Genomic DNA, 21,227 nt, shown 5'->3' on the forward strand with positions numbered 1-21,227 from the left:
AAATCGTAATAGTTAATAGTATTTTGGCTCCTCTAGAAGTTCTGCATGTTGAGAATCTTCTAATTGCATGTGGTGGGGGAAGGTACAACTGAGGGGGTTGCTAGTGGTGGACGGCGACAGTTGTTCGGAGAACGCGCAGAGGAGGAAGAAAGAACGCGGAAACCGCTATAGGGTTAAAGTGAAGGGCAAGTGTGGGATTTAGAGATCATGTGAGGGTATAATAGGTACAAAAAGTGGATTACCATCTAAATGTAAGGAATCCAATTTTTTCAAATTTTAGAGTTCAAAAATTTGCGTGAGAACCAACTTTTTAATTCCTTAATATTTAGTAAATACCAAAGTATCCCATAATTAAAATTCAGTTTTGTATTTCTATTCCGATTAAGATTAGTCATCAGAGTAATCTCGAAAATTTTAGAACATAATTCGGAAACTCATATATTTTATAGCGTTTTAATGTTCTCTAACTTTTTCATACATACAGTTTATTGTTCTTTCTTAATATTTGGTATATGCCTATACTCCAAAAAAAAAGAAAAAATTCTTATATGCCTATGTATAAATTTAATTAATTTTATAGTATAGTAGTATGCTTACCCTTTTTAATATATAAGTGTATGTTCAATAAAAATAATGAAAAAAATGAATTTAAAGTTAACGATAAATACAAAAGTTGCTTACAAGTATATAATTTGAATGCATAACTATAAACAACTGGAAGTTTTTTTTTTATTTTTATAACAAGTTTGAAACACTTTGAAAAAAAAATCCAGAGCAGGAATTTAGAAGTTTTGGAAATCTCTAAATGTGTTTCAATTTTCATTCCAATTTTTCAGAAAATATTCCAATTTGAAATTTCAGATTTGAATTTAGAAATTTTATTAGCGCAGTCGAAAACTTCACCCTAACTTATGGGCCTAAGAATTTCAATTAAGAAAAAGCATAATTCTTTGTTTTTTTGGTAAAAAAAGAACATTAATAAGTTAAATAGTTAGTTATTAAATAAAAACAGTAAAAATGAATCTGCATCATCGTACATAATCGTATACTTTATCGAAATCAAATTTACCGTTCCAACCCGCAACTGGTAATGCATAACCTAAGAGGTGTTTTGGTGACTCGAACGGTTTGACCCAAATAAAGTAAAAAGGCGTAGCTACCAACACATAGTGACAGGATGGAAACCCCAAAAACAAAACTGATAGATTTGAAAGACAAAAACGACATTGCAAGCTTTCGAAGCACACAAGGAATGCGTGTGATTGCACAGTGAATTACAACAAGAGGAAGATCGAGATGCAACAGAAGATTGTTGATTGTACAGAATTCTAGAGAGAGAGAGAGAGAGAGAGAGAGAGAGAGAGAGGGGAGAGGGAATTGGGGTTCTAGGGTTTGGTGGTGGTGTTGGGGAAGATGTCAGGAGAGGAATACAGCGATGAGAATCATCTGCTGCGATCCTCCAACGACGTTACCAACGACGAAAACGCCGGCGTTTCGGCAGAGAAAGACAACGACTTGGAAGCTCAGGAGGGATTAATAAGTAGCAGGAAAAGCAGTATTAGTCCTACCAGTAGACGAGGCGGAGTCGGAGGCTTCAAGGATCTGCTGATCAAGCATTTGGACGGCGGAGGTGGGCTTTCCGGCCGCCGTCTCAATGTCAAGCGCGGCCGAGATAATTCCCCAAATCATGGCGGTAGAGAGATTAGAGACCAGCAACGGCCCCCTGTAGATCACCACCACCATCATAATCAGCAGCATCATGAGTCTTCGGCCGGAATAGACGGTAATGATGACCTTGCCGATAGTGCGCCGCCCGAATGGGCTTTGCTTCTCCTTGGTTGCCTTCTCGGCCTCGCCACTGGTCTCCTTGTTGCCGCATTTAACAAAGGGGTAAGTTTTCGATCTTTCGGAGCCTGCAGTTGTGTAATACCATTAATGATTTGATGATCCAATTGTTGCCCATCATGAGAAAACTTGTAAATTTTATAAAGTTATGCAAAAGATGTGAACTTGTTGCTTAGGTTTTTGATACTAGCTACGGTTCTCAGAATGCTTCAAAACCTCCGATGTTTAATCCCAGTAATGTTTTGGGAGATCCAGTTGTTACCCATCATGAAAAATACTTTGTAATTTTTGTAAATTTATGCAAAAGATGGGAACTTGTTGGTTAGCTTTTCAGCACTGTATTTTGTGTTCGATATATGTTAAGTTTCTTAGAATGCTTTAATACCTCCAATGCTTGAACCCATTGATGTTTCGGATATCCAATTGTTACCCATCATGAAAAAACTTCTGACGTTTGTAAATTTATGAAAAGGTATGAACTTGCTGCTTAGGTTTACAGCACTGGTTTTTGTGTTTGACACTTGTTGCGGTTCTTAGGATGCTGATTCTGCACATTTCCAACCTCAGTTTCTCTGTTAGCATGTATTGCGTTAGATCGAAAGTTGTTTGTATTTGGAAATAATGTCAGTTGTTTTGATGGGCATGGTTCTTGTTGTTAGCAATAAGAGATAAAAATATTGTGCTTCTCTGCATCGTTTTTGGCTTTTATCCTCTGTAAAAGTATGTGTCATTTTTAGTTAATTCGATTGTTTAGCTTCTAAAATCTGCATATTGTGATAAAACTTACAGTGTTCCTAAGTTAAGAAAAAAGAATGTGGGAACTTGTTGCTTGTTTCTATGCCAGTGTCTGTATGACTTGGTGTGATCCAAAATGGTCTACATTTTGAAATGATATCAATAACAAATAAAAGATGGTGCTTCCTGGTACGGCTGTTTAGCTTGTACAGTCTATATAACAGTATGTTTTTCTTTTGTTCATTCTATTAACATTGATTGACGCCCTAGTGCTCATCTAGGTACATGTTATACATGAATGGGCCTGGGCTGGTACTCCAAGTGATGGTGCTGCATGGCTTCGTCTGCAGAGACTGGGCGATACTTGGCATCGAATTCTCTTAATACCAGTCACGGGTGGGGTTATTGTTGGCATGATGCATGGTTTACTCGAAATATTAGGCCAGATAAGGCAGTCCGGTTCCTCTCAAAGACAAGGATTTGATTTACTTGCTGCAGTCTTTCCCTCAATAAAGGCTGTCCAAGCAGCTGTCACTTTAGGTACTGGTTGTTCTTTGGGTCCTGAAGGCCCTAGTGTAGATATTGGAAAATCTTGTGCCAATGGAATCTCATTAATGATGGAGAACAACAGAGAAAGGAAGATTGCCCTTGTTGCAGCAGGTGCAGCAGCTGGAATTTCTTCAGGTACTACCTAGACTTTCTTGTGCTCAATTTGTTTTCACTGATACAATATTTTATAGGAAACACCCTAATTTAGTATTGACTTGAACAATTATTATATATTATTTTCAAAAGAAGAAAATAATCTATTCTTTATGACTAACAACTGTGGGAGATTGAAACTTCATTTGAATGTAATTATGTGGTGTACAGTTGATTCATTTCTTTAGTTTTGCAACATCCAGCTGTCTTTGAGATCATGAAATACAAATTATGTAGATAACAAGTGTGCTATTTATTGATGTTAATCTTGGAATTTGTTTCTAAATTAGAGTAACATGTTTGAGTAACTTTATCTTCGATATGAGATACACTCACCTTTTTCTCTTTCGTATTATGTTCATTTGTGTGCCTTAATCACAAATATGAACAAATTTAGTTTTGTACTCCTAGAACAGTGAGAATCTTTATGAACTGTTTTTACCAGTGAACAAGTTTGGTAGTAAATTTTTAGGATGTTTTCTCTTCAGGTTTCAACGCGGCAGTTGCTGGTTGTTTCTTCGCTATTGAAACGGTGTTAAGGCCTCTTCGAGCAGAAAACTCACCTCCATTTACAACTGCAATGATTATTTTGGCTTCTGTTATATCATCCACTGTATCTAATGTTTTACAAGGGACTCAGTCAGCATTTACAGTGCCTACATATGATTTAAAATCTGCTGCTGGTACTTGATATTCTCCTCTCTTTCTTTCTTTTTCTCATTTATAATTTATTTTTTCCTTTTCTTCAATAAAATTAATTCATAATGTTAATTTATTTTATGTGTGTATGTATGTGTTTGCTATGTTTTCAGGCATATAGGTAATGTTTTCAATTTATTTAGGCATACACGCATATACATTATCTGATTTATGTGCGCTTGTGTGATGTTCCTCAAACAACTATGGCAAAAGTTTTGTGCTTGAGTGTTTAGTGAGATTTTTGTTGGAGTGCTTTTGATCTGTTACTGACTTGATGGTGTGGAGCAGTCACTTTGCATATGATTTGTACCACATTTTGATTCCATCAGTTCCTTTTTTCTATTAATGAATTGTTTAAAATGCAACTTGGTGTGAAAATTTCCTAGGACATGTACACTGCTGAATTTCTGTCTTGCTTGCATTTTTCAATTTTAAGATAAATGATTTCAGTGCATCTGTTCTGAGATTCCTTTTTATATGTTTTGATGTTGCCTTGTAGAACTTCCTCTATACCTGATATTGGGAATGCTATGTGGTGCTGTAAGTGTAGCCTTGACTCGATTGGTTGCTTGGTTCACAAAGTTCTTTGATTTTATCAAGGAAAGATTTGGTCTTCCTGATGTTGCCTGCCCAGCTTTAGGTGGTTTAGGAGCTGGGATTATCGCTCTTAAGTATCCTGGAATTCTGTATTGGGGATTTACAAATGTTGAAGAAATTTTGCACACTGGGAGGACTGCTTCAGCTCCTGGAATCTGGCTGTTAACTCAGTTATCAGCAGCTAAAGTTGTGGCAACAGCTTTATGCAAGGGTTCTGGGCTGGTAGGTGGCCTATACGCACCAAGCTTGATGATTGGTGCTGCTGTTGGTGCTGTATTTGGGGGTTCAGCTGCAGAACTGATAAACTCAGCAATTCCAGGAAATGCTGCTGTTGCCCAGCCACAGGCTTATGCACTGGTACAGCTTATTATAAGTGGCTCATTTTGATTTCTGCAATGGTAAATACATACTTTAGTCCATATGATATGACTGAAATAAAACTTCGGCAGGTTGGAATGGCTGCTACGCTAGCTTCAGTTTGTTCAGTACCATTGACGTCAGTTCTGCTTCTGTTTGAGCTCACAAAAGACTACCGGATATTGCTCCCTCTCATGGTATTCTTATGCTTATATACTTTTTAATTCTTGTAATTGGTGCACAAGTTTTTATTGCTTGGTGTTAATATTTGTTTCGTGCAATTAGGGGGCTGTTGGATTGGCAATATGGGTGCCCACTGTGGTAAACCAGGCAAAGGAGACTGAACCATCTGAAACACAGAATTCAGCAAGAGTTTATTCTTACGTTTCAGCTGATGAAGAAAAAGACGAAGTTAGTTGGAGACAACGTGATGATGGAGATGACTTGGAACTCACTGTTATTGGAAACAATTCTGACTCCGAATTAGTTATTGAAGAATTGCTTCTGGAAGATCTAAAGGTTTCACATTTCTTCTTTAAAATTGTTTATCTAGAGCTATTTGTCTCACTCACTCACACATAAATCAACCCTCAATGTGTAATTCAAGTTGTTATCAATTAATTTGATTTTGTTTCACTTTCTTTTGCAACTGCAGCATCTATATTCATTTTTTACTTTCATTATACCGGACTTGCTCACTTGTTTATCCCTTATATCAGGTTTCTCAAGCCATGTCAAAGAAATATGTGAAGGTTCCTGTGAGCTTGACTCTGAAAGAGGCAATAAAATGCATGCACGAGAGTCATCAGAATTGTGTGTTGGTGGTTGATGATGAAGATTTTCTGGAGGGAGTATTAACATACGGTGATGTTAGACGATTTCAATCGAAGAATTCTAGTGATACATCAAAGAGCGATACTAGATTTTTGGATGTATGTGATGACGTGCACGTGTTATGTCTTCCATAAGTTTTGTTCTTAGTTAATCCCTAGTTTCTTTATTTCATAATGTGTTTGGTGTTATTTCTACTATAAAAGTTTGTAGTCTTCTAATTATATCCGAACTTGGAATCTTTGCAGGCAAATACATGTCTTGTTTCATCTGTTTGCACTCGACGAGCTCTCTATAGTGGACGAGCGCGTGGTTTATTTACCTGTTATCCGGACACAGATTTAGCAATGGCCAAGGAGCTAATGGAGGCCAAGGATATAAGGCAGTTGCCTGTGGTTAAGCGTGTCAGAGAACCACCAAAAGAAATAAAGCGCAGAATCGTTGCTATTCTTCATTATGATTCAATCTTGAACTGTCTCAGGTTTTCAATACATTCTCACTTTATGGTTATACGATATGATACCTTGTTTCCTCTCCTATATTTGCTGCCTGTTCTTAAACTACACCGGCACTAATAACCTTGCCCTTAACCTCATATATTTTAATCTGATCGTTCTCTTTTACTTTCAACACTTTCGGCCAAACTGCAAAATATGGACCTTAAAGGATGTACTTTGAATCCCTCTTCTCCTTTTTTTCCTTTATGTCCGCTTTGGTTTAAACAAAAATGTGAAATTGCCCGTTCATTAGTTACAAATCATGCTGCTGTTTATGCTTGGGAAATTTACTGTAGATTCTAGTCACTTTTTCCTTTCGTGATAATTTATGCTTGCACTTGAAGAAATTTTGATGCCATAATGTGTCTCATCGGATGATATCGTGTTTATGCAGAGAGGAGATAAATCACAGGAAAACAGTTCATCAACATAGAATAGAGAATCTCGACGAGATTAACAATGGCCATTAGCTTTTAGCAACAGAGCCGTTGCCAGGCCTGAATGTGAGACTGCCAACGCGAAAGAGAAGCTCCAAGCTCCAAGCAAAGTGAGGGAGGACGGAAGTTGATCTGTCAGACTGGTTTTTTCTATGCTTTTGTGGAGTTTGGCTTCGAAATGAAGTGTATATTTCCAGGTCCTTCATCTGAGGCATGAGAATTCGTACGGGGTTTTTTGATACCACATATTCTTTTATGTAACCTACCAATTTGTTCATTGTACATGGAAAGCACAATTCATATGATCTAACCTTATAAATGAAAATCATAATGCAAGCAGAATGGTTCGAAAACATGAAATACAAATCATCGATGCGCAACGGTTGATTCTACATAAATAACCCTTTTCTTGAAAGTGGTTTTTCTTCATTTTGTTGAAAGGGGTCTCGAGTTTGAAACAGTCCTACGAATAAAGAAATCTATCTCAAAATCTTGGATTTGAATACAGTACTTACAAATACTTGGTCCTATTATCGTATGGGAGTCATATATGCTGTAATGATATCTATCTCACTTCAATACTTAACATTGGTGACCAAATGGATGTCCGGTTTATTTTTGAACAAATGATATTATATAAACTAAAGGGGAGGGGTGAGCTTAGCCTCACAATGAGCTAGCAATAAAGTGGTTCGAATTCGCGTAAGTAATGTGAGCAAAGAACCATGCATATGGTTAAAAGTGGTGGGCTCGTGAATTTGTGGTGATTGGGGGAGTGTAAAGGGGTTTTTTAACAAAGAAAAACTTTATGAGATATATTTCGTCAAATATTTTGTTTCTCACGTTAAAGAAAAAGTCAAATGTTGCGGCCAAATTATATATCTCAACTCAAGATTATTGAAAGAAAATACAAATTGTTTGAGTCAAATGACTGCACTAACTGCATTGTGGCTTTGTCATTACATAGTTATATACAATCGATGATGATAGATAATTAGTCTCCGAGTCTTGAATTCGGGTAACCCCTATAACTAGCGCTAGAATCCCCTAACAGTGTATGTGATTTTCTGTTGGCCATCAGGATCTTTGAAGCTTGTTTTGTTCGTCTTAAAGGACACAAAAAGTACTTGGAGAGCTTACCCCACTAGAAGAAAAATCTCAATAACAATTAAAGGCTCAAGGTTCCTGAAGATAAAGCATGGAATCATATACAACACAATCGGACTAGTTGTTGAAAGAAAAACAAGAGAATCATAATCTCGGGTTTGTCTTTAGTAGTCTAGTCTATTCAGTAGTTTGACTTTTTAAACAATTTTCAACATTCATTTCTCAAAGTTTATTTTCACTATTGAAGAAAAAATTGCATAATCTCGTGACTAAAAGTTTGTGTTTACAAGTCCATATTTCTCTTGTTCCTAAATAGTTGTCACTCTCACTTCAAAATAATAATAATAATAATAATAATAAAATAAAATAGTTGTTACTCTTCAAAAATAAAAAGAATAGAATTACAACAAAGATAGACAAAGTCATTTGGCATACGTGTGAGCTAGGCCTGGCAAACGGGTCATTTGGCATACGTGTGAGCTAGGCCTGACAAACGGGTTGTGTTTGTCTTGTTTGTGTCATTTTCATGTCATACATGTTATCTTAACGTGTGGTGTCGTGTCAAACCAATTATCTTAACGAGTTCTTAACATGTGAGCAGATAACAGCCCGATTCGTTAACAGGTCGTGTCGTTACGTGTTGGGTTAACAGGTCATACAAGAATTAACATGCCTAATGTCTAGATCTCGTGACGGGTTCTTGACAGGTGACCCAATAGCAACAACTTGTTAATGGGTTGATCCAAAACTGGTTATTCTCGTATCGGATTAACGGATCGCGCAAAAAATTAACAAACCTAAGCGTGAGCCCATGCTGAAAGGCATGTGTTTATAAAATTAATTACTTATGTACTAACTATGAGAAAATCTACTTGGACTAATTGATAAAGAGCCACTTATATGGTTGAATTCATGAGACGGATAACCATTCATTGACTCAAATACCTTGCAGAAGAAATTCAAAACATGCCCAATGTGTCAATAGGAAAAATGTTTAAGTGTCTTTCACTTTTTTCATGTGTAGCGACTCTCCACGTCTAATACTATGAAGAAAGTTCAGATTCTACCTCAAAACTAATCGGAGGAGTAGACCAACTTAACTACTTCATATAAGCTTGTGCAAAGTTCTTTAAGTTTCCGACAAAACATAGCTCTTTGACGTGGGGCGACTCTCCACATCCAATACCATAAAGAAATTTCAAACTCCACGTCAAAACTAATCCAGAGAGTAGACCAACTTAACAACTTCGTATAAGCTTATAGAAGGTTCTTTTAACTTTCCGATATAACATAGCTCTCCACTTCCTGACATGTTTAGATCACAATCGGAAAGGGGTTTGATTAGTCAAGACCAAATTTGAAGTATCAGGCTGTAAACCAGTATCTGAAAAAGATTGATTTGATAAACATATAAGCATATGAGTAATTAGAATATAATCACAATTTAGATATTGGTTAAAGAAGAAGTCACCACAAAAAACCAAAAGAAGTTTCAACTTATTCATTTTTTAATGGGCAGTACCGACAAGAAAATCTGCACAAAGTCCTCAAGATTACCCAACATTACCGAAAGAAAATGCAGATATTATGGAGGTAATGCATAAAGCTCCATAAAGTAATCTAAACTTAGCCCTGTGATTAGAGACTAATTAATGATATGGGCTCATAATTCCAACAGAGAAAAACGAATCCACATGCTTTGTCATCATCATTGAAGACAACTTACTACTCAAACTTCAAAACCTTGAGATTAATGAGTTCAAATCTTGTGTATTAATTTTGAGTGTAGTCTCTCGGTAGTTTATATTATTGATTAATTGATACGTGTTAAATTTATGAAAACATAATTAAGTGGGGTTAAAATTATGGACACGTGTTAATAAACGGTGAAGACTACAAAAAAAATCACACGTAAAATGAATACAGAAGATTTAAACTCGAAATTAGGTTCCTACTTAAGTTTGCTGACTAAGTTCGACCTACAACAATAATGGTCAGCTAATCAGTTGATAATCTATCCTCGTGGGGTGGCCTTGTGTGCGACCGGACGGATACAAATTCTTATGGGGTGGGGCTATGGATGGGCAGAGATGTCGAGAAAATGCAGTGGGGTTTCGAGTTATGTGGCTAGTCACATTAACACGTGATACGACTGCTGTACATCTAATTTGAATGGAGGATATTGAAGAAAATTATTTGAATTTTGATAGCGGTAAATTTGCTACAAAAATTTTAAAACATTAGAATGAAGTCTATGGTAGGCCTCGGAATGTCATCATGAACTGCTTGCCTCTCAAATGCACCATATATATCACCTTAACTTTTCAGGACTAATCACCAATTAAACCTCAAAACATGTGACAAAAAGCTTTAATATTACCTGGTTCTTTATTTTTTTTGGTCAATGGTAATTTTAATTTTACCTAGTTTGTTTTAGTCTGCCCACTTGCTCAACTAACATTTTTATTGAAAATTTAATTAGACGGAAAACTATATTCTACGGTTGCTATATACGGCGGCACACTCACACAAAGAGTGGATGTGAATGTGCTGCTGCAACCGCATCCGAGGTCATGCTGCAGTGGGCCTTGTACCCTCAACAACTAAACAGCAACAGAAGACATCGAACAAGGTGAAGGAAGTGCTCACTTTAAGTTCTATAGAGCTTTTTAGTTTTTACTAGAAAATATGTGATAAAGTTGAGTCATATTTGTTCACATAAAACCATGCATATCTTTCAAATTCAAGGTAAAATTGAAACAGGAATAGCTAGCCCTAAAGGTAAAATAAATTTAAGAACTAGTGCATTCACATTGAGATTATGAACAAACATGTTAAACAAATTTGGTAAGGAGGATTTGGAGATGAATAATTTCTAAGTGTAACTGAAAAATATGAATTTTTTAGTTGGGTTACCGGTGTCTTCAGAGGCGAAGGCATAGAACGAGGCACTTGGGGTTTTGCAAGGCGAGGCATAAGACTTTCAGGTTTTTTCCTTTTTTTTCTAGAATTACAATACCACAAAGGCAAAGGATGAGAGGATGACTTCACTAGTACAATATCAAGAACCCTTTCTTGTCTTCTGTAGTGAGCTCAAGGGAAAAGGTTGGAGTTTCGGAGCTAACAATCTGGTGCAGGGCGGAAGTTTAGCACCAAAGCAGAACGATAAATGATGAACAATGTATGAAAACAATCACAGAAAGATATTAAGCAAACTGCAAAAGATTCCAATTACTCAAGGACTGCTATTACAATTTTACAAAATCACATATCAGCTTTCTATGAACATAAACCAAGTGTGATGGACAATGGTGAAACTAGTTAGCAAAACTGTGAGAGAGGAAGGAATTCACGCCAAATAGAAAGAAACAAAGTCCTTTTCGAAGTCTTGGTTATACACACGATTTTTCGAATAAACGAATATACATTTCACCCCAACTTTGAGCTAACAAGAGACTTCATCATTTACCTTGTTCTCCCTATGCGTTTTCTTCTACATCTCTCTCCGATTCACGGTTCTATTATATACAGCCCGCACACTGCGAAGGATAGGACCTCCCGTCTTCAATTTCAGAAACTTCTTTGATCATTGGAACCACCTCCGGTTGACATGTGCTATGAACTAAGTCTTTCTTTTATGGTTCCTCAACAACAGTCTCTTTCAGCGAAAAGCCATCGAGGACGTCATTTTCTGAACCAACCTGAAGCTCTTTAAACATTGCCATAACTTGAATCATGTTTGGTCTTCGGAATGGCCTGTCATCAAGGCACTCAAAGGCAATCCTCAGATACTGGTATAGTTCATCCTCACCAGATATCTGCGTCAACAGCTCAGCGTCCAGTATCTCATTCCATCTCTTCTCTCTCTGAAGCTGCTTTGCCCAACCAACCAGGTTGTTGTCATCACCAAATGCTGACGGGTCTATAGGCCTTTTTCCCGAGAGAAGCTCTAGCAGAATAACACCGTAGCTGTAGACATCCCCTTTTGTTGTGCATCGAAAACTCTGGTAGTACTCGGGGGGAACATAACCCGGAGTGCCTGCAAGGGTGCTCACGCTGAGATGAGTATCAAGGGCATTGACCAATCTTGCCATGCCAAAATCAGATACTCTGGCCTCAAAATTTTCATCCAGAAGAACATTGCTAGACTTCATGTCGCGGTGGATAATATGAGGTATGCAACTATGGTGAAGGAAAGCTAGACCTCTCGCGGAACCTATAGCAATCTTCTTTCTTGCTGCCCAATCAAGCCTTGAAACCCCTGCCTTAGATTTGTCATGAAGAACAGCCTCCAGACTTCCCCATTTCATGTACTCATACACAAGAAGTCTCTCCTCGCCAATCTTACAGTACCCTAACAAAGGAACCAGGTTTCGGTGCTTGATTTTCCCAATAGTTTCCATTTCCGCCATAAACTCCCTGTCACCTTGGCCTGTGACTTGGATTAGCTTTTTAATTGCAACAACAGAGCCATCTCCCAGTTGTGCCTTGTAGACCTCGCCAAATCCTCCAGTGCCTATCAAGCTGTCTGCACTGAAACCATTGGTGGCTTCGAGCAGATGGGCGAAGGTCAGTTTCCTCAAAGGCTTCTCAAATGTGGCTACATTGATGCTCAGAGGCTCGGGAACACTGGAAAGTTTCCAGCTGCTGCCACCGGAAGTTGGAAGGCTTTCGATATATTTCTCTCTCTTTTCCTCCTTCTGCTGGTACTTCTTCACCCGATAAAGCATTAACGTAAGTATAAGGATACAGAAGAAAAAGAACGTGACGCCAATTACCATTCCTGAAGTCAAAGAATTATTTCTCCCTCCAACTTTGGAATCTGTTGAGTGCCTTTGAGAGCTACATGCCACCAAGGGTACCCCGCAAAGGCCGGAGTTGTTCTCATATCTAGATGCTGGGAAAGTGGTCAGCTGACCTCCGGAAGGGATGGGACCAGTGAGGTTGTTGTTAGACACATCAAGGTCATTCAGAAAAGAGAGAGTCCCCAACGATCCTGGGACAAAACCCTGAAGGTTGTTATGAGAGAGATCAAGGACTCCAACTGCTTTCAATCCTCCAAAGCTATCAGGAATGTTTCCGAATAGCTTGTTGTGTCCTAGGTTAAGGACTTGTACGTAGGACAGCGTACCTAAATTTTCAGGAATGGTTCCAGTCAAGGAGTTGTAGGATAGATCAAGGAAGATCATGCTGCCATTGCTGGTGAATGTGTAAACTGTCCATCCAGAGTAAATTCTAGTCGACGAGCACGAGTGAACCATAGGAAACTTTTCTAGTGTTTCTGCTCGGATTCCCTCAAACTCAACTAGTCCTCCTGCACCCCTGCAAGATGTCCCACCCTCATTTCTTACAAATGCAAACTGCTTCCCGGAAACAATCCCAGGAAGGACTAGGCCGGCTTGGTTGGAAAGCTCTGGTGGGATAGAACCACTTAGGTCATTGCTGTTCAAATCAAGCCAAATGAGGTTCTCACACTTGCCAAGCTCAGCTGGAATCTGTCCCGAGAGCGAATTGTTGCCCAACTGGAGTATAGCAAGCTTATGTAGATTCCCAATGCCAGATGGGATATCTCCGCTAAGGTGGTTACCAGATAGTGACACCCAAATCATATTGGTGCAGTTGACAATAGACCGCGGAATGGTTCCAGTGATGAGATTGTTGTTGAGAATCAGAGTTTCCAGGTTTCCTCCATCGATGCAAATGCCTTCTGGGATTTCACCGGTGAGGTTGTTTGCCCACATAACCAAGTCAGAGAGCTTCGGCAATCTCCAAATTTCTGAAGGAATTGGACCACTCAAGTGGTTGAAGCTCAGATCAATGGAATTCAGGTTCTTGCAGTTTCCAAGCTCCGAGGGCACATTCCCGGACAGAAAATTGTTAGCTAGAAGCACCTTTTCTAAAACTGATGCAGCATTGGAGGAGCAAAACCCTGAAGGAATGTTCCCAGTGAAGGTGTTCGAACTGAGATCGAGCACTTGAAGCTGTGTGCCATTGGTAAGAGACAGCGGCACAGAACCAGTTATGTTGTTGAATGGTACATAGAGATATCTCAAGCTCGGAAGACTGCTTACAACGGTATTGAGGAAATTCCCCGAGAGCTGATTGTGTCCGAGATTGAGGCTAACCAATGAAGTGCAGGACAAAAAACTCGAAGGGAACTCTCCAGAGAGAATGTTACCTGAAATATCAAGTTCCTGAAGAGTCCCACAAGCTTTTCCTAGTTCGGCTGGAATTGCACCCGAAAAAAGATTATGACCAAGAAATAGTTGCCTCAATTTCTTGAGATTTCCCAACAAAACACCCGGGATTTCGTTCTCAAGCTTATTATTCGAGAGGTCTAGCGTCTCCAGAGCCTGACAGTTTTCGAAACTTGGAGGAAACTGATCCCCGGAGAGTGCATTGTGTGATAGCCTAAGCAAAGTGAGGCTGCTGCACTGCCCGAAATCAAGGGCGGAGAACGTCCCCGAAAAATTGTTGCTTGAGAGATCCAAATACTTGAGAGAAGCTGAAGCCTTCGCAATGAAGCTGTTCGGTAATTCCCCGGAAAAGCTATTGTATGAAAGGTCAAGGGTTGATACATTCTTGCAGGACAAGAAAGAATCACTCAGCTTTCCGGTGAGCTTGTTGTGTGAAATATTGAGCAAGTTCAGACTGTTGCAAGTCAACGAATCCGCATTCGAAATCAGATTGTGAGAGAGGTCCAGCTGAAGCAGAGAAGCACCAAACCCTAGATCGCCTCCGGGGATTAAATTTCGAGACAGGTTAGCGAAAACAAGGCGGTCGCAGCCCTGAAGAAACGATCGGATTGGAAGCGCTTGGGAGATGTTGTTGGAGGACAAGTCAACGGTTTCAAGTCTGCATGATGCTACATTGGACACAGAGAGATCAGCAGCAGAGAAATAATTGCCCTGCAGGTAAAGTTGCTGGAGGCTCGGCAGGGTGGCCAGAGGCGGAAGGTGGAGGCCGCCAATGAGACCGGCGTTAGAGAGGTTGAGGGAGGTGACTGCACCGTCGGAGGAGCAGGTGATGCCTTTCCATGAGCAGAGAGGAGTGGTGGAATCAGGTTTCCAATCAGATAAGATGCCGTGGGGATCAGATACAACAGAAGATTGTTTGAATGCATACAACATCTCCACCACATCACCACCGCCACCGCCACCGCTGCTTGAAGACAAAATTCTGGCGCCTGAGGTCAAACTTAGGAGCAGGTTGAAGTGAAAAACAAACAAAAGCAGAAAGGAAAAAAATCCCATCATCCTTTGTTGTGATCTGAACTTCTAATCTCTCTTCAACATCATCAACCTTTCAGAATTCCATGAAAGAAAGGTATCTTTTTGTTTTTTTGCAGATTTCTGAAAATGAAGAAAAATATAAAAACTATACAATTTTCGTTCACCTAAAACTCAACCAGTTTTCTTCATTCCAGATCTGAGCTAAAAGTCTGAACCTCCATATCATTTCTTCCACACATTTCATCAAGTGGGGCTTGCTTGGAAGCTGCAAAATTGAAAATTTAAAAAACCCAATTAAAATTCAGAAAAAGAAAATTAAAATAAACAAAAGGGTTGGTGGGATTGGCGGTGGAAATCACTGTCAAGCATCAAAAATTTATGAAAGCATCAAACTTTGAAAGAAACCCATCAAAAACACAACATTTAAGACTTAAGAGCTAGAAAATACCATGAAAAATTATAACATGAATGAATAATGATAGAGAAAGATGATGATATTAATGGAAAAAAGAAAAAGTAGGGCTTCAACTTAAGGGGCAAGTGCTCAGAAATAATGGGCAGTCAGAGATGGTGAAGAAAAAGAAAGGAGGGGGAGAGAGAGACCTCGGAGCTGACAGAGTCTCTGGATACGATGTTCAGAACTGTCGGGTCTCTGGTAAACATCAAACCAAAGTACAGTAGTAGTACATACTATATAGCATTTCACATGATACAACCTTAATAATATTTCTTCTGTTTTTTCTTTTTTCTTTGGTGTTTGAGTGATGAATTTTTAGAACCCAGAAGAAGAAGCAGAAACCCCAAAAATATTTCCTGTGAATGTGACACTCAGAAGTGTCATATGATGAATGGTTCTGTTTGGAAGGTGAGAAAAAAAGAACAGAAAAAGAAAGAAAAAATGGCCTTGGACAAGAAGGGGAGGGAGGGAAGGATGCTTTAGAGGAAGTAAAGTGAGACAGAAAACAAGAATATAATACAAGACAAGTTGGTGGGCTTTTGGGGCAGAGGAGAGATAAAGTCGAGAGAGAGTAAATTGTGGGGAGTGATGCCACCCCATCTTTTTTCTCTAATTCTGGGTCCAGTCAAACTTTGGATATGCTCCCTCTCTCTCTCTCTCTCTCTCTCTCTCTCTCTCTCTCTCTCTCTCTCTCTCTCTCTCTCTCTCTCGCGTGTCAATTTCTGGCAATTTCGGGGCATTTGGTTGGAAACTTGGACGGATTACCCCGCACGTACGTCTCTGAAACGTGATTGTGATTTTCTTCCTTTCTTTATTATAGGGTTTTGATTGTTAATACCCTTGTAGAATTATGTGAAAATATCTGAATAATTTTATTAATGTTTACAATTTTGTTAATTGCCCAAAAATGTTTGGGTTAGAGTAATGTTAGCCAGTTTTCTCTTTGTTTTACCTTTTTTAAGTATGTTTTGTTCACGTTCTCATATTGTAATAAGGCAGAAGTATGGTTGGAAATATTTACTTTTCTAAGTTATTATTTAAAGATTATCGCTACAAAGTATTAGATTCAACAACGTTGGAAAGTATTTAATCATTTGTTTAACGTCGTGATAACTGCAATAGTTAATGGTCAAAATAATGAACACACTTTTTATTTGATAACAGCTACATAAGTTAAACGCTTTTTAGTTGGTTGATTTTTTTGGGTTGATATATTTACTTAATAACAATTAAATGATTAAATGATTTTTGAGTTTGTCGATTTATTTTCTTAGTAATTAATAAAAACATTGAGTTTACCTATTTATTTAATAACAATTAGATGACGAAACGATTTTCGAGTTGTTTGATTTGCTTTCTTAAATGAACTTTAAAAAGGACCCTATAAAATGGACACTTTACAATGTTTCATGATCAAATTACGTTGGAAGAAAGAAGATAGGAGTACAAAGCGTTCATCCAATGTAATATCACATCTACTATTAAGTATATATTCATGTTTACGTAATTGGAAATAATGTTACGACGAAACCTAAAAATCGATCATTAGTCCAATTTAAGTATCTCTACAGGATAATTTTTTTATATGTAGGAGTCATTTTCTTATATTATTCTCCCTTCTATCCACAAGAAATGTGATGTATAATGTGATTATTTGCTTTCATCACTGTCATTTTTGTATGTACTATACAAGCATATTAAATACCAAATTCAAAGTAGGATATATTCCTTGGTAGTTTTGGAAACACAATTTCAAATCCCAACACAAATAGATTAAAAACAAGTTTGAGATCGACTCAATATATATCAACAAGGTTATACATGACCAAAATAAAAAGGCATTGAAATATATCAGTCAATGTTGGATAAAGAGAATTTGTCTCTTGTACTTCTCTTTAAATTGTTGTAAGAGTGTATTTTTGTTCACCATCCTTAAATGGAGGTAACGCTCCCCATCATATTTATCATTGTTGAATGAGTTCAAATTTTGAAATGGGGTCTACACACCCCTTTTTACCTCCCACACATCCCTCTCAATTTTCAGTTGTGAATTGAAGAAGACAAAGGACAAAAATTAACAAGAAGTGTGTGAGAAGAAAAAATGAGTGTGTGGGTAGCACCACCCTTTTGAGATTTGTGTCTATCCACTACACAGATCTCGAAATTTAAACTCATCTAATGATAATAAATAGAAATTTAAACTCATCTAATGATAATAAATAAAGTGATGAGCATCACCATCACTTTTTTTTTAGTACATCGATATTTTTACACTAAAGGGAGAGGAAGTTCAACTAAGCCACACAATGTGTAGCCTAATTTGGTAACAAATTCGCCATTCATGATATTCGAACCCAAGACCTCTCACTTTCAAGTGAAAATGAATACCACCAAACCGCCGTACTGAGTGTCAGCATCACCATCACTGGAGAAGCAAAAATATTCCAATTGTTATTACTTATTACAAGTTTTTTCCATCTTGTCTTGAACATGTATGCGAATCTAGTGTATTTAAATATTTATCAATACTTCTACCTTTCATCTTTCACTTGAAAACATAATATATCATTATTTACTCGACTTGCGTGATTACTAAGGCCTCTTCATACATTGACTATCATATATATATATATATATATAGAAGTTATGTTGAATAATACTCCACTATATATTTACATAGAAAAAGAGGAACAAGAAATTAAGCAAGGTTTCATACGTCATAACATTGAATAAAACAGGCTTAAAAAAAATATTTGTAAGACTGAAAAAGTTAATAAAAAACCAAGCAAGGACTTTAAAGTGGTGGACGTTCATTACATGTATATATTTTTGGTGTGACAGAAACAAGGTCTGATATATTAAATATAATAACACAATTAGTTTGAAACTTAATAAAAAATATATATATATATATAACCAATTATATATGACATTTGATGTATCAGGTCGTGTTTTCAGCACATTAAAAAATTTATCTATTGCATGAGAGAATGGAGCAACTAATATATACTATAATTATTACAAGAATTTCGTCATTGAGTAAGTGTATTGGTCCCCGATAAGCTGCTCCTCCAAATACATATTGTATGTTTAAATACTAAATTCTTGCTTTCCAAGAGGCCATCCAATTAGGATTTTTCTTGCAAGTGTCAATATTTTAGTATGACTTTTTAGTTAAAATGGTCTATGAGATTGTTATAACCCCTTATTTTGGTCTTTGATATTAAAAATCGATAGAAGTGGTCCATTAAGTTGTTTACCTTAAACCATTTTAGTTATTACGTGAAAAACCTTCGTTAAATTGAACAAACCATTTTAGTCAATCAATATTTAAGTAATAATCTAATCATTAAAAATCACATAAAATGATTTACAACATTTAATTTAAATATATAATTTACCTTAGCATTTCAAAGCGAATAGATAACTCATTTTTTGTTTACGCGTTTCGTGCGTGTACGGCCATTTTGAGTCACTAAAATAATAAGGTGGTGGTGGTGGTGGTATGGTATAAAAATAGAAATTTTCGAAAAGCTGAGAGAAGGCGCGGCCCGCGGGACATAGGGTTTGGGGATCTCTCTCGATCGGGGGTCTCTCACTCAAAAACTCCAAAACCCTAAAACTCCAAGTCTGCCAAAATATTTGTAATTGTTGTGAGCTTGTAGCTGAGTGAGGGTGCATTTTGTCAGTATGCTTTGCACACGAGTGCATCGATTTCTAAACAAAAATTAGGGCAAAAAAATATAGGCCCAAAACCCCATCAGCAGTTCCCGCTAGATTCGCCCTTTGCACCCTAATCCAGCAAATAAATACAACAATTAAACAATATAATAAAGTAACTAAAACTGTCATGTATAATATCTTTAGTCATCTTTATTTGAATATTATCATAGGAGTTCAATTACAAATTTAGTCCCCAAATTTTAATGATCGTTCTACTTTAATCTAAATTTGTTTTTGTTTGAAGTTGGCCTCTAAACTGTTAAAAATCTATTAAATGAGGAAAAAAGTGACGTCGGTTACAAAAGTTGACAAAATTAATAACAAGTGCAATTTATTTTGTTTTTAGTTAGAACAAACCACACAGTTTCCTTATAATAGGTTTTCTCAAGGTGAGGAATATTTTTTCTAATTTGTCAATTTTAGTGACGATTAAAAAGCATCTCCAAACAAAACTTGTCGACTTGGTTTTGACCGTTTTCTTAGCTTAAATGCTTACTTCTATACCAAAGTGGTCGCGTGCTAATCGATAGAAGACATTTTGAGCAAGTGGGTAAGTTATCAAAATGTCCTTCAATATTGGGTTATGTGTTATTCAGTCAACTTTTACAACGAAAGTTACATTCTATCCTCATTAGACACATTTTTAAAAGTTTAAAGATCAACAAAGGTGGAGGACTAAAGTGGGAAATCCCAATAGCTTAGGAAGCAAATATGAAATAATCCTTATAAAATCATTGGCAACATTGTCATAACACGTATGATTGAGAAAATATTTAAATAAATGTTACTGTTCAGCTATATATGCAGCCAAAACAAAAATGCTCTTGCTTAAGCTAAAAACAGCGGAATCCTCGCAAAGAAAGCAGGCTGATTTATGGACCGTCCCTTTTATTTATTTATATAATAAGTTGGTAATGAATAAAGTGCCAAAATCCACACTACCCCGCGGCAACTCCACCATGCCAAAAGGCATATAAATTAAGGAGGAGTTTTGTTAAATAAAACTTGTATGGTAAGATTACAGTACTTTCATAAAAGTATATTGTGCAAATCAAATAAAGATATATTTAAGTTTTTACCATAAAAGAATGGCAAGATTACAGTACTACCATAAAACTTGTAGGGTAAGATTACAGTACTACCATAAAAGTTTATTAATTATAAAAGTATATTGTGCTAATAAAATAAGGATATACTTATGTTTTTGTTCATATGTCATTATTTTATTAGCACGAGCAAGACGTCACGTGGCAGTTTTATTTAAAATATTCACAAAATTATCGATATTTTTGTGGAATATCCGAAAAATCAAGGATAGATATAGAGGAGGGTTGAAATTCAAACTTCATACTATATCGGCAAGATGTAGGTAAATCAATGAATATTGACAATATTTATCGATTCACTATAGAAATTTTACCAGAACCCAGTGCAGATTTCGAATCTTGGTTTTTTTCTTTTTTTTTTTTTTTTGGTAAAAATTTTCTCTAATTTCAACTAATTCTGAATGTGTTGATATACCCATTCATTGCAAATTTCTATAATTTTCATTGAAGACAACCAATCAATATCAATATATCTATTGATACTTTTACATATATATATCGATATTTGAAACACTCACAATAAGCTATTTTAGTTATACACCTCTTCCCTCTTCACGGGTTCTTCAACTTCACTCCTTCTCTATACTATTTTTGTCCATCTATGTATATGATTTATTATTTGTTAGGTAGGTATTCATTGGTGCATAAATGCCAATGTAAATATATTGTTCATGCAGAGGTCGTTTCTTTCCTTTCTCTCTTGGTATGAAAATGTTAAAACTCTTTGTACTATTCGTTGTTGATCTATATCTAGCTCATACAAGTTGGTATCTAAATATATAAGTGAATTTCACATTCACGCGATTAATAATCGCAATATTATAACGAGATTATTAGAATCATATTTATCAATTATATTGCTGATTACATCTTATATAAGACGAGATTTATGTAGCACTTAT

General features: G+C 36.9%; 2 protein-coding genes across 3 annotated transcripts; one reads left to right on the plus strand and one right to left on the minus strand.

Moving 5' to 3' along the window:
• The first annotated feature begins 1,121 nt into the window (after positions 1 to 1,121).
• LOC137742185 (chloride channel protein CLC-f) lies at positions 1,122 to 7,053 on the plus strand. The gene is made up of 9 exons (XM_068481974.2): positions 1,122 to 1,890; positions 2,862 to 3,264; positions 3,771 to 3,965; positions 4,481 to 4,935; positions 5,028 to 5,132; positions 5,221 to 5,454; positions 5,655 to 5,867; positions 6,015 to 6,247; positions 6,658 to 7,053. The coding sequence occupies exons 1-9, from the start codon at positions 1,414 to 1,416 to the stop codon at positions 6,731 to 6,733; spliced, it is 2,391 nt and encodes a 796-aa protein (XP_068338075.2). The 5' UTR covers positions 1,122 to 1,413; the 3' UTR covers positions 6,734 to 7,053.
• A 3,960-nt stretch (positions 7,054 to 11,013) lies between these two features.
• On the minus strand, positions 11,014 to 16,114 carry LOC137742727 (receptor-like protein kinase BRI1-like 3). 2 transcript variants are annotated; one of them, XM_088679892.1, is made up of 2 exons: positions 15,643 to 16,114; positions 11,014 to 15,304 (listed from the first exon to the last, which is right to left on the minus strand). In XM_088679892.1, exon 2 carries the CDS (start codon positions 15,061 to 15,063, stop codon positions 11,443 to 11,445), a length of 3,621 nt encoding a protein of 1,206 aa, XP_088536018.1. In that variant the 5' UTR covers positions 15,064 to 15,304; positions 15,643 to 16,114; the 3' UTR covers positions 11,014 to 11,442. The 2 variants fall into 2 exon arrangements, with proteins under 2 accessions (XP_088536018.1, XP_088536019.1); XM_088679893.1 differs by lacking the exon at positions 15,643 to 16,114 and adding an exon at positions 15,488 to 15,635.
• Positions 16,115 to 21,227: the final 5,113 nt, after the last annotated feature.

This window comes from Pyrus communis, chromosome 11 (assembly GCF_041283825.1).
Source record: "Pyrus communis isolate YQ-2024b chromosome 11, ASM4128382v1, whole genome shotgun sequence".
In the NCBI taxonomy this organism is placed as follows: Eukaryota; Viridiplantae; Streptophyta; class Magnoliopsida; order Rosales; family Rosaceae; genus Pyrus; species Pyrus communis.

Excerpts from the sequence above, each read along its gene's own strand:
- LOC137742185 (XM_068481974.2), top strand. The coding sequence starts at position 1,414 with ATGTCAGGAGAGGAATACAGCGATGAGAATCATCTGCTGCGATCCTCC. Across the intron at positions 4,936-5,027 it reads AGCCACAGGCTTATGCACTG|GTTGGAATGGCTGCTACGCT; the intron begins GTACAGCTTATT and ends AAACTTCGGCAG. Across the intron at positions 5,868-6,014 it reads GCGATACTAGATTTTTGGAT|GCAAATACATGTCTTGTTTC; the intron begins GTATGTGATGAC and ends GAATCTTTGCAG.
- LOC137742727 (XM_088679892.1), bottom strand. The coding sequence starts at position 15,063 with ATGATGGGATTTTTTTCCTTTCTGCTTTTGTTTGTTTTTCACTTCAAC.